Source organism: Helobdella robusta (assembly GCF_000326865.2).
Source record: "Helobdella robusta unplaced genomic scaffold HELROscaffold_69, whole genome shotgun sequence".
Taxonomy (NCBI): Eukaryota; Metazoa; Annelida; class Clitellata; order Rhynchobdellida; family Glossiphoniidae; genus Helobdella; species Helobdella robusta.
This window is the reverse complement of record NW_008705394.1, coordinates 756,202-767,915: the sequence shown is the minus strand read 5'-3', so window position 1 is coordinate 767,915 and position 11,714 is coordinate 756,202. Positions and strand designations below refer to the sequence as shown.

The 11,714-nt window shown below is 27.7% G+C and overlaps 1 protein-coding gene across 1 annotated transcript; it reads left to right on the top strand.

Annotated features, from left to right (window-relative positions):
• Positions 1-582: 582 nt before the first annotated feature.
• HELRODRAFT_181306 (hypothetical protein) lies at positions 583-2,987 on the top strand (the record flags this gene model as incomplete). Its single annotated transcript, XM_009030536.1, has 3 exons — positions 583-766; positions 2,061-2,143; positions 2,880-2,987. 3 exons carry the CDS (start codon positions 583-585, stop codon positions 2,985-2,987), a joined length of 375 nt encoding a protein of 124 aa, XP_009028784.1.
• Between the last annotated feature and the right edge of the window lie 8,727 nt (positions 2,988-11,714).

Below are 11,714 nucleotides of genomic sequence, written 5' to 3'. Positions count from 1 at the left end.
TCTGCGCAGCGAAAATTTTTTTGATGCAAGGTCTAAGTACGTTTCGAAAATCTTCATATCCCAAAAATTTTAAAAATCGGTCCTTTTCTGATATACATTACAAAAAACAATTAAATAACGGCGATGTAGTTGAAAGAACTTGGCTGATATATTCAGTGGCAAAAGATCAAGTTTTTTGTTTCCCATATAAAATGTTTCAAACTCATGCTGGACAGGACAGCTAGAAACATTAGTTTATGCGATTGGCAAAATTATAGTAGTAGTAGTAGTAGTAGTAGTAGTAGTAGTAGTAGTAGTAGTAGTAGTAATGCTGTTCTAGAAATCATTGTTCCTGTTTTATTGTTCCAATAACACTATTGATAAATGGAGTGTCTCAAAAAAATTAATTAATAACCAGAAAACCAAATTTCATTGTTCTTGAAAAAATGTTCAATCAAGAAAAAAGAAATGATGAGATATTTTAGAGCAAATAATATCTATAAATCAGTATTTTGCAGAACATAACCTGGCATTATGCGGAGCTTGTGACTTTTTGTTTTCTCCAAAAATGAAAATTTTTTGGAACTTAATTAATTTCCAAATATGATCCACGCAAAGAGTACAGACAAGAGAGTTCATTATTTATGCAAAAATACTCAAAATAAAATTATTTCACTCTTGGGACAGGACAGGAAGTGCTGTCTAACATCATCGGCTGTATTTGTCATTTACTCCAAAACCATTATTGGAGACAAGGTGGGAATGCAGAGTGGAAAGAATAAAAGCGGTAATTTTTCAAACCCGAGAATTGATATTAATGTTTCATGAAATTACAATTGAATCAAAAGATGCCAAAAGTAAGAGTGAGGCCAATTCATTGCTGGAAAAAATTGAGTCATATCCTTTTATCTAGTCTGTTATTATATAGTATCAAGTACATGTCGAAGTTAATAGAGCATCAAAAATATTGCAAGGTAAAGATGTACAAATAGATGTCGCTACATCATAAGCTAACCGTTTTTCAAACGAATGGTTATAAAGAAAGTACCTAAAACGCCTAACAAATCGTAGTAGATATTCCAACTCAGTTTATTGAACGATGTACAAGAAAAGTCAAAAAATCTTTTGACTATGCGATACAGACAAAATCCTGGAAAATGAAAACTTATGAGTGGAATACTTCTTATTAATTGTTGATATGGCTATAGAACCATTTAAAGAAAGATTTTAGTTATATGAAAAATTCAAGAATAAATTTGGATTTATGTAAGAGTTTAAAAAATTAGAGATCTTCCTGATGAAAAATTACGAAAAAGCTCACAACTTATATGTTAGTTTATCAAAAGAAAATTCTGATTCTGATATTAACAAATTGGAAATGTTTGAAGAACTGAAATCTTTAATTTATGATAATTCCTAATAAGGAGCAGATGTCGCTTTTAACTATATTAAATTATCTTCAAATTACAAAGTTATTTGTAGCATATCTAAACATATAAATCACTATTCGAATATTACACACATTACCTGTTACGGTTGCCTCTGTAGAAAAAAGTTTTTCAAAATTGAAAATTATTTAGGATCCAGTATGCCTCAAAAACGACTAACAGGATTGGTTATTTTGTCAATAAAAAAAGAGATTGGGCATGAACTAGACATGACTTCAAAAACTGTGGAAGAAAGAAAAAACTTATTTGTGAATTTTGCTCAGAATTTTCGTTACATTTTTTGACACAGCTATTATACAAATCATTGTTCTTTATTTTTATTATCTCTGATTCCTCTTTGACTTGAAATCTGCATTCGATATTGTTTAAAATGTTATTACTATTTTTATTTTTGTTTAAATAACTAATAAATATCTTGTATCATTTTTAAACTTGTGTCTGTTAAAAGTATAGATTAGTTGTCTTTGCTGTTTCGTTTAAAATCAGCAAAAATAACAAATATATACTTCTATTAATTTATTCATGTTTTCCATAAATTTTGTTTTAAAAAAGTTACAGCCCTGCACTGGCTCTAATATATTATCTGACATGTTTATCCTAAATTATATGCATACATACTATTTAATGTTCCAGAGATCAACTCAATTATTGATCTGGGTTTAATCATCGATTCCAAGCTACAGTTCAAGGAGCAGGTTTTCTGCAGAATAGCCAAGGTCAAATCATAGCTAGGAATTTAGCAAAAAATTTTAGATTTTTATTCGAAGTTGCATTTATGTGTGTGTATGAATCCCTTGTAAGATCACACCTAAAATATGGATCTGAAGTTTGGAATCTATACTGTATGGATTTAGTTGATAAATTAGAAAAAAATCCATGAAGAGCAACATGCTTCATTGTTTGGCATGAAAATTGACAATATTTTGACATTGACAGGTTAAAGAAACTTGACTTACCATTTTTAACGTAAAGAAAAAAACTGATCTTTTTCTAGTTTATAAGATTACCCATGAACTGTTGCCAGCATCAATATGCCCTCCTTTGACATATGTCAGTTCAGTAAAACAAGGAGTCACTCATTTAAGCTAGCTTCTAGATTAGCTCAGAAAGATTGCGAAAAGTTTTTCTCAAATCAAATAGTTGATGATTGGAATAGCCTGCCATTGTCTGTTGTTGAAATTCATGAACCATGTTGGACAATTATTATGTTGATAGAAAGTTCTTATTGCATTCGCCAATTTAATTTCTATCATTCATTCTAATTTTTTAGTTTGTTTAGATTTGTATTCATTGTGTTTATATATCTGTGTGTGGATGTGTGCATCTTTTACTCTTGTTTTGTTGATTGTGTTTCTTGAAAGTTAAGATATTAAACATTGTGTACTAATTGTTTCATTCATTCCTTAGTTTCACTGTATTATTAATTAACATATTTTTTCCTTTTTAAAAAAGCTTATACTCATCAGAGGCAAAACCGGAGAGGAGTTCTGGGTTATTCCAGCATTATTTATTTTTAGTTCAATGCTTAAAAAGACAAGTTCCTCTCATAGGTATAACTAAAAGTTGAAATAATTCATAATGACCAAAATGCAATTAAGTTACAAAAACCATTTTTACAAAAACGTTTTGAAAATTAAAAATTATTTTAACTTTTTTTCATTTTAAAGTTTCAATCAATCAATCAATCTTCAATTAGTGTCCAGAGACCCAGTTCCCACGAGGTAGGACATTTTTCATTTCAAAGTTTAACAATTCAAAAATATTTAAAATATAAGTATAAAAAGAGTCAAAAAATACAATGAACAGATTAAAAAATCTTTTGAACTTATTCATTTTTATGGTAAGTTTAGATCAAATCAGACATTGAAAAAAAATTATAATGACACATAAGGCACCCAGGTAGATGTTTAGATAAACTGCTAGATATCAATTCATATCTGTAGACATAGGAATTAAGCTATAGCACTTGTACACATTTTTTTGTTTGAATGAATATTTAATATACACATTAAATTACATTACATATAGCACTTAATAAGACCATAGCATTTAATTTGACATAGAAAATAAACTGTAGCATTGTACATGTACATTATCTGCATCAATTATAATGACATCTGTTGTATAAAAAAATATAAATATAACAAAAAAATTTGCATAAAAAATTGATTATTATAATAACTAATAATTTAATGCATCCAAGCAAATGTTCAATTCCTTTATACCTAATTGCTATTAGTAATTAATTAATTTAATGCACAATTAGTATAAAAATTAAATACTAATTCAACCTACATTTTAAAATTTGAGATTAGGTAATTAATTAAAATTTAAATAATATATAATAAATATTAAATAAATATAAGATGTATGACCTTTTATTAATGAATTAACTATTTATTAATCACATCAGCTTAATTAAACTTTTATGTTTCTTTAAATCAAAAGTTTAAAATTAAATATAACAAACAACTAAAAAAATAAATAATTCTGGAAAAACCTAATATTATCTCCAGTTTTGCCCTTAAGTAGAATATAGATAATGATCAGTAAACAAAATTTTGTCAGCAAATTATTAAACTTCTAAAAAACATTACACATTTTAATTTTAAATATTACTATTTCAAAAATTTTTGTGGCAACCCAATTTTTTTATATATATCAACAAAATCAAATCAACAATTTTCATTTAAAAAATTTATTTAATTTAATAGTTTAACCTTATCAAAAATCAAAGTTACATACATCAAAATAAAAACTTAAATAATTATATTAAAAAAAAACACATACTATGGTTGTGATTGTGTAGCATCAACTTTCGTCCTATAGTGTGAGAAGTTCATTCAATAATGAATAAACAAACACAATTATTCTTTTGTAAGTTATTTACAATACATTTGATTTAAATTGTTCAGTGTTGTTAAAAAATTAAAATAACAATTTGTAAACAAATTTTATCAAATCAAATACTATTTACTTTTTAACTTTGTTTATTTTATTAATAGGATAGAATCCACGACAGTCCAGGAAGTTACTTACGAATTAAAATTCATAGTAAGAAGATGATGGCGATGACCGAGTGAACTTAAAGTTTTATCAGGATGGGTGAATTATTATTATTTATTATTCTTATTTATTACTATCATTTGTCATTATTATCAATGATTATTGGAAATATAATTAGTGAACTAAACATCATTATCATCTATTGTACAGTCGTACAGTATGTACTGCAATAATCGTTAGCGCCTCTGAGATCTTTTTAAAGGGGGATTACAAACACACCAATAATAATAATAATCTAATTTTAGTGAAGAAAAAAAAGAAAAAAGGTTATAGAGTGCATATAGTGCATTATATATATATATATATATATATATATATAATATATGTGATATTTCCAATCCCACTCTTCATACATCTAATTTTGGGTTGTATTTTTGATACCAAATAGAAACTTTGTGACCACATAAAATTACAATCTTAATCATGTTCAGCTCTAGATCAAACTGTAATACAATCATTGATACATGCGTTTGTTCACTCGAGATTGGATTATTGCAACAGTCTATTCTACGGGTTGCCAGAAAGCTCTGTCGCTGACCTCCAGTCTTTTCAGAACAGAGCTGCAAAGATGGTTGTTAGAGGCAGAAAATACGATCATGTGACGCCAATTCTGAAATTGGCTACCAGTGAATAAACGAATTTTTTACAAAATATGCGTCATTATGTACAAGGCCATAAACGGACAACTCCCCGAATACCTGGCTGATAGATTCATAAAGAAGCCGCTGTCTTTGACTGGCAGACGCATGCGATCAGATGACGTCAATTTGTTGAATGTACCAACTACGCAGCTGCAGACATCGTCTAGAGACATTGCAGTATCGGGACCAATCGTCTGGAATAGTCTGCCAATGTCGATGAGAATGTCGAAGATGAACATTGTTGATTTCAAATAGAATTTGAAAACTTATTCATTTGCGATGAACGATTGTAATTGATTGTATCATATCGTTTATTGATAGAATGTACATTATTTCACCGTTCATATATTATTTTTTTCTTTTTTTTCGATAGCGCTTTTGAGAGATATTTATTTTTATGGGCGCTTTATATAAGTGATTGTAATATGTATATATATATATTGTAAGTGATTGTAATATATATATATATATATATATATATATATATATATATATATATATATATATATATATGTAATGAAGGATTTCCACTTCATTATGAATTGAGTTATGGTGTACAACGTTATTGTGTAAATTGTGAAACGTTTGACAGATTAAATTTAAGTTTTTGTTTGAGTTTAAATTATTTGGATATTTTGAATATTTCTTCTAGCTCTTAGTTAATATTGGTTATTATATATAATAGCTTTAATTGTTGTTTCTCTTTTTCAGGTACAACATTTACTTAATTAAGGCTAAATTGATTTAATTAATTTATTATTTTTTATTAATAAAATCGTTTCTCTTTTTCAGAGCAACACAATTTAGTTGTTATATGCCGAACTCTATTAAAAAGCAACAATTCTACAGCTATTGAACCATGGACAAATTGAAATTTGAATTCATAGTAACATCGAACGAAGATCCAAAAACAAATGTAATATGCATAACCTCAATTACGGATATGAACAACCGCATATTTGCAATTTCGGATAAATTTCAGCCGGTAAAATTTCATGAGACAATTATGAAAACTGAAACTTTCTGAAAGTAAAAACTACATTACAAAGAAGACATGAAAAAAGACAAGTATGGATTTCATTAACACCAAAAATAAGAAATGTTTATATAGATGAAAATGGAAATATGCAGTTAAATGGGTATTTACTAGAGGAAATTATTGCGGAAACACCGAAACTGACAGCTACGACTGGAATTTCTGAAGAAACACTGTCAAAAATATTGGAGAATTTTACAGAAATGACCAAGGAAATAAATAAACCTCAACATATAGGAAACCTAACGAGAACATTTGTAATAGATAAATTTTCAAGAAAAACATTAAATGTTTCTCAATGGATGAATATTTTTGAAACTGAATGTGCTCGTTTAGGAATAGATGAAGATACAAAAAAATTGAGGTTCTGAGGTTATTTTTAGAGGAAACGTGCATGGACTGGTACAGTTCTATGCTAATAAAGTATAGTGTAAATTCAGATTGGTGGATGTGGAAAAAAACTTTTGTGAAACCTATGCTGACAAAGGTTGGTCGCCAGTCCGGTACGCAATTTTATTTAAACACAAACAAGACTCATCATTATTAGCATATGCACAAAAAAAAGAAAGATTATTATTAGAATTAAATAAATCAATGGATAAACAAACCCTCATTGATTTTAATATATATATTTTATAGCGGATAAAATAGATAGAGATAATTTAAAAGAAACTGAAGATTTATTTAATAATATTCGAGGTTTAGAGCATTTAGTAAAAAAAAGAAATTTTGAAAAAAAGATTATCAGTTTTAAAAGCAACATTAAGGAGAAACATGACACAGACCGGCGGCCATGCAAAATTTGTGAAAAAGAAGAAAAAGGAACTCGCTATCATCCAGAATCACGGTGTTGGTTCAAAAACAAAAACAGTGATCGACCACGAAGAGACCACATTAAAAGCATTAACAATTCTGAATTAGAAATCCAGTTAATTGAAACTTGTCCAAAAAACTTGTAATTCCACCATTAATCAAAATAAAATTGACAATAAATGATACTTTAGAAACTTTAGGAATTTATGACTCAGGATCAAATGTATCTTTAATAAATTCAAAATTATTGTCAATAAATTCAAAATTAACGAATAATAAATACGAAAATTTAAAAACGATTAATGGTGTGAAAATTGGAATAATGACTTTAAAGATGAAAATTTTTAAAATTGAAAAATATATTAATGTTTTTGTTATAGATAAAGAAAATTTCGATTACGATTTTTTAATTGGATTAGATTGTATAAGAGCATTTCAATTATGTCAAAATGAAAAATTATAAATCAGACAAACAATTCAAGATTTCAAGAAAGATGGAAGTAAAAATAAAATAAATTTCAATGAACATATAAAAACGACATGCTTCAACATCTCAGTAAACCATCTAAACTTTCAGCAACAATCTGAAATTAATAAAATAATTTCAAAATATAAAACACTTTTTGCTAAAGATAAGTACGACATAGGCACGGTGAAAGGATATGAAGCCCATATTGATTTACAAGTAGATAAATATTGTAGTAAACGACCATACAGGTGTAGTATTGAAGATAAAAAAGAAATAGAACAGCAAGTATCAAAATTATTACAGAAAAATTTTATTGAAGAGTCTTATAGTCCTTTTTCAGCTCCAGTAACATTGGCTCATAAAAAATAAGAAGGACGAAAATGTAGATTATGCATAGATTTTCGTGACCTAAATAAAATCGTAGTTCCTCAATCACATCCGTTTCCGCTAATCGAAGATTTAATGGTAAAAACAAGGAATTGTAAATATTTTTCAACATTGTATATAAACTCTGCATTCTGGTCAATCCAGACAGAAAGACAGAAAAAAAAACTGCATTCGTTACTCAAGAAAATCATTTCCAATGGACCTGCTTACCATTTGGTTTAAAAACATCTCCGGCAATTTTTTTAGAGAGTATTGAGTAGTATCATTAGGAAACACGGACTATCAGTTTTTATCCAGAAAGGTAAACGGGCCTGATTATTTGGGTCAAACCCACACTCAAATGGAGATATTTTATTACGGTCCAAAATTATAATTATTTCATCAATTGGATCTACTATGTCTATAGTATCCCTAATTCTATTTATTTATATACTATGAGAAGCATTTGCTTCACAACGAATACTAGTAGCATCCTCGCACATATCTTCATCTATAGAGTGACTTCACTGTTAATTACATAGATGATATTTTAATATTTTCTGAATCATTTACAGAAAATATTAAACACTTATCCTTGCTATTGGATGCGATTCTGAAAGAAGGATTCAGATTAAAATTTTCTAAATGTAACTTTGCCCAAGACTCAGTTAAATATTTCGGTCATATAATAAAAAATAGCACAGTAACTCCATTGAAAGATAATTTAATTGCAATGAAAAATTTTCCTAACATGTTTGACAGTTCTTGGGTAAAATTAATTTTTATGGAAAATATGTAGCTAATTTATCAATTATATTAGAGCCACTGCATAAATTGTTAAGAAAAGATGGACAGTTTATTTGGTCGAAAAAATGTCAAGAATCATTTGATAAAATAAAAAATCTACTTTGTAAGAGCCCCATTTTAAATATCTTTGATCCAGACAAACCAATACACATTTATACAGACGCTAGTATACAGGGTATAGGTGCTGTCATGAAGCAACCACAATATAATGTAGAAGAAAAGCCTTGTGCATATTTCTCAAGGAAATTAAATGATAGAGAAAAAAAGAAAAAAGCCATTCATTTGGAGTGCTTAGCTATGAAAGAAGCAGTAAAATATTGGCAACATTGGCTCATGGGAAAAAATTCACGGTTTTCTCTGATCATAAACCCTTAGAAAAATTGAATATTAAAGCTAGACCAGACGAAGAACTAGGTGATCTCACGTATTTGTCACAATTTGATTTTGAAGTAAAATTTTCACCAGGAAGACAATTTTTTTAATATAATATAATTTAGAAGCAGACAGTTTGAGTAGAAATCCTGTATTGGAATCATATGAAAACCAAGAAGATATTTTGAAAGTTGTAAATTTTATTACACTTGAAGACATTCAAAAAGACCAAGAAATAAATGAAGACATAAAACAACTCCAAAATCGACTATCATTAAAAGACACAGTATATTACAAAAAGGTGGGAAAAACGGAAAAGATTTTACTGACTGAGGAATTTAGTATAAAAATGATAGAAAACACGCACATTTTATATGGTCACATAGGAATACAACAAATGGAAAAAAAATAAAACCCTTGTATATAGCAAAAAATATAAAAAAAATTTGCGAAATTTGTGAAATCTGCATAAAAATATAAATTTGGATTAATGTCCCATCTAGGCCCCGCTACAAAACTTTTTGAAATCATGTCAATTGATACCATTGGGGGACTTGGTGGCTCACGTTCAACTAAAACATATTTGCATCTTCTGGTAGACCACTTCACAAGATATGCATATATTTTTACTTCAAAAACTAAAAGTTCAAGCGATTTTATAAAACTTGTGAATACAGTATCATCAGAAAATAAAATAGGTCTCGTTCTATCGGATCAATATCCGAGTATGAACTCAAAGGAATTTAACAATTTTCTGGATGAAGAAAATATAACTATGGTTTTCACTGCAGTGAATGCGCCCTTTTCAAATGGGCTCAATGAGAGATTAAATCAAACATTAATCAATAAAATAAGGTGCAAGATTAATGAGAAGAAAAACAAATTAGCCTGGACAACTATTGCTCAGGATTGTACAAAAAAATATAATGAAACCGAACACTCTGTGACAGGTTTTTTGCCAAAATATTTATTGGAAGGAAAACTTGATAATATTTTACCAGAGGAATTAAAAAAAAACATGATATATAATGATTTATTGAAAGATAGAACAATAGCATTGGAAAGAACTATAAAATCACACAATTATAATAAAAAACAATTTGATAAAAAAAGGAAAACGTACGAAATAAAAATAGGAAAATTGGTATATGTTGAAAACGGAAATTCATTAAATAGAAAAAAACTAGAGGAATTAAAAATTGGACCCTACCAGGTTTTGGAAAATTTGTTAAACTCAATTTATAGAATCAATACAGGACACAAAAAGTTTGAATCCAATCTTTTCTACATTACAAAACTTGTTCCTGTGCCGGATGAATCTAAGTCTTCTTTTGAGGGGGATGGAGATGTAATGAAGGATTTCCACTTCATTATGAATTGAGTTATGGTGTACAACGTTATTGTGTAAATTGTGAAACGTTTGACAGATTAAATTTAAGTTTTTGTTTGAGTTGAAATTATTTGGATATTTTGAATATTTCTTCTAGCTCTTAGTTAATAATGGTTATTATATATAATAGCTTTAATTGTTGTTTCTCTTTTTCAGGTACGACATTTACTTAATTAAGGCTAAATTGATTTAATTAATTTATTATTTTTTATTAATAAAATCTTTTCTCTTTTTCAGAGCAACACAATTTAGTTGTTATATGCCGAACTCTATTATATATATATATATATATATATATATATATATATATTAATTTATGAAATCTACAGAATTTTTAGCGTTGGATAGTTTCTTATTACATTTCACAATATTTCGAACCAAATTCTTGTTGTCATTATTAATTATATTAACGTTAGAATAATACACAGTTTTCTTATTCATTCTTGAGTGTGTAGGACCTATATCGATTTTTCAATCATCTTCAGCACTTGTTGCAATTTATCTAGAGAATTTGTATAACCCAGTATTTGTTGCAGCTTATATAGGAAATTTGTATAGAATAGGACTTTTATCCTGTAATTTGCATTTATCATTATTATTGACTTTCTTAATTTTACTATCTTCACTATTGTTATTATTGACTTTGTTAATTTTATTATATTCATAGTTAACTGTATGTTATTCTAACGTTAATAAAATAATAAATGACGACAAGAATTTGATTCGAAATATTGAGAAATGTATATATATATATATATATATATATAGTTATTAAAAAATTTGTAACCGATTTATCGTTCGCTCTATTAAAAAGTTATAATTTTCAAACTATTTATGGTAATACTTCGTCAAATATTAAAAAGAAATTTTATTTTATAAAATAATTTAATTTTATAAAATAATTTTTGAAAAAATTTCTGTTAATTTGCCCACTTGGATAATTTGCGTAAAAACATGACTGAGAAAACTTTACAAATAGCAAATGAGTTATTGTATTATTTGTTTAGTAATGTGAAGTTTTTGGATAACCCAAACTTTGTGGCAGCTGCCTTCGAGTTTTACACTGCTGAGGAGATAAACGTTGCTAAAAACCAATTATTGGCAGATATGGAAAGTTTAAAGTCTGAAAACTTTAAATTTTCTCAAAGTAGCAGCACGAGAAAAAAGAAAACGGCAGACAAATTAGCGGAATTAGTGGCATATGTTCGGCAAATTGTGGCAGGCGATTTTACTCCAAAACTTCCCTGCTACGTAAGTTGTGACATGAATAGAATTCCGAAGATCTCTCTAGTAAATGTTAAAGCTATATTTAAGAAAATGGCTAANA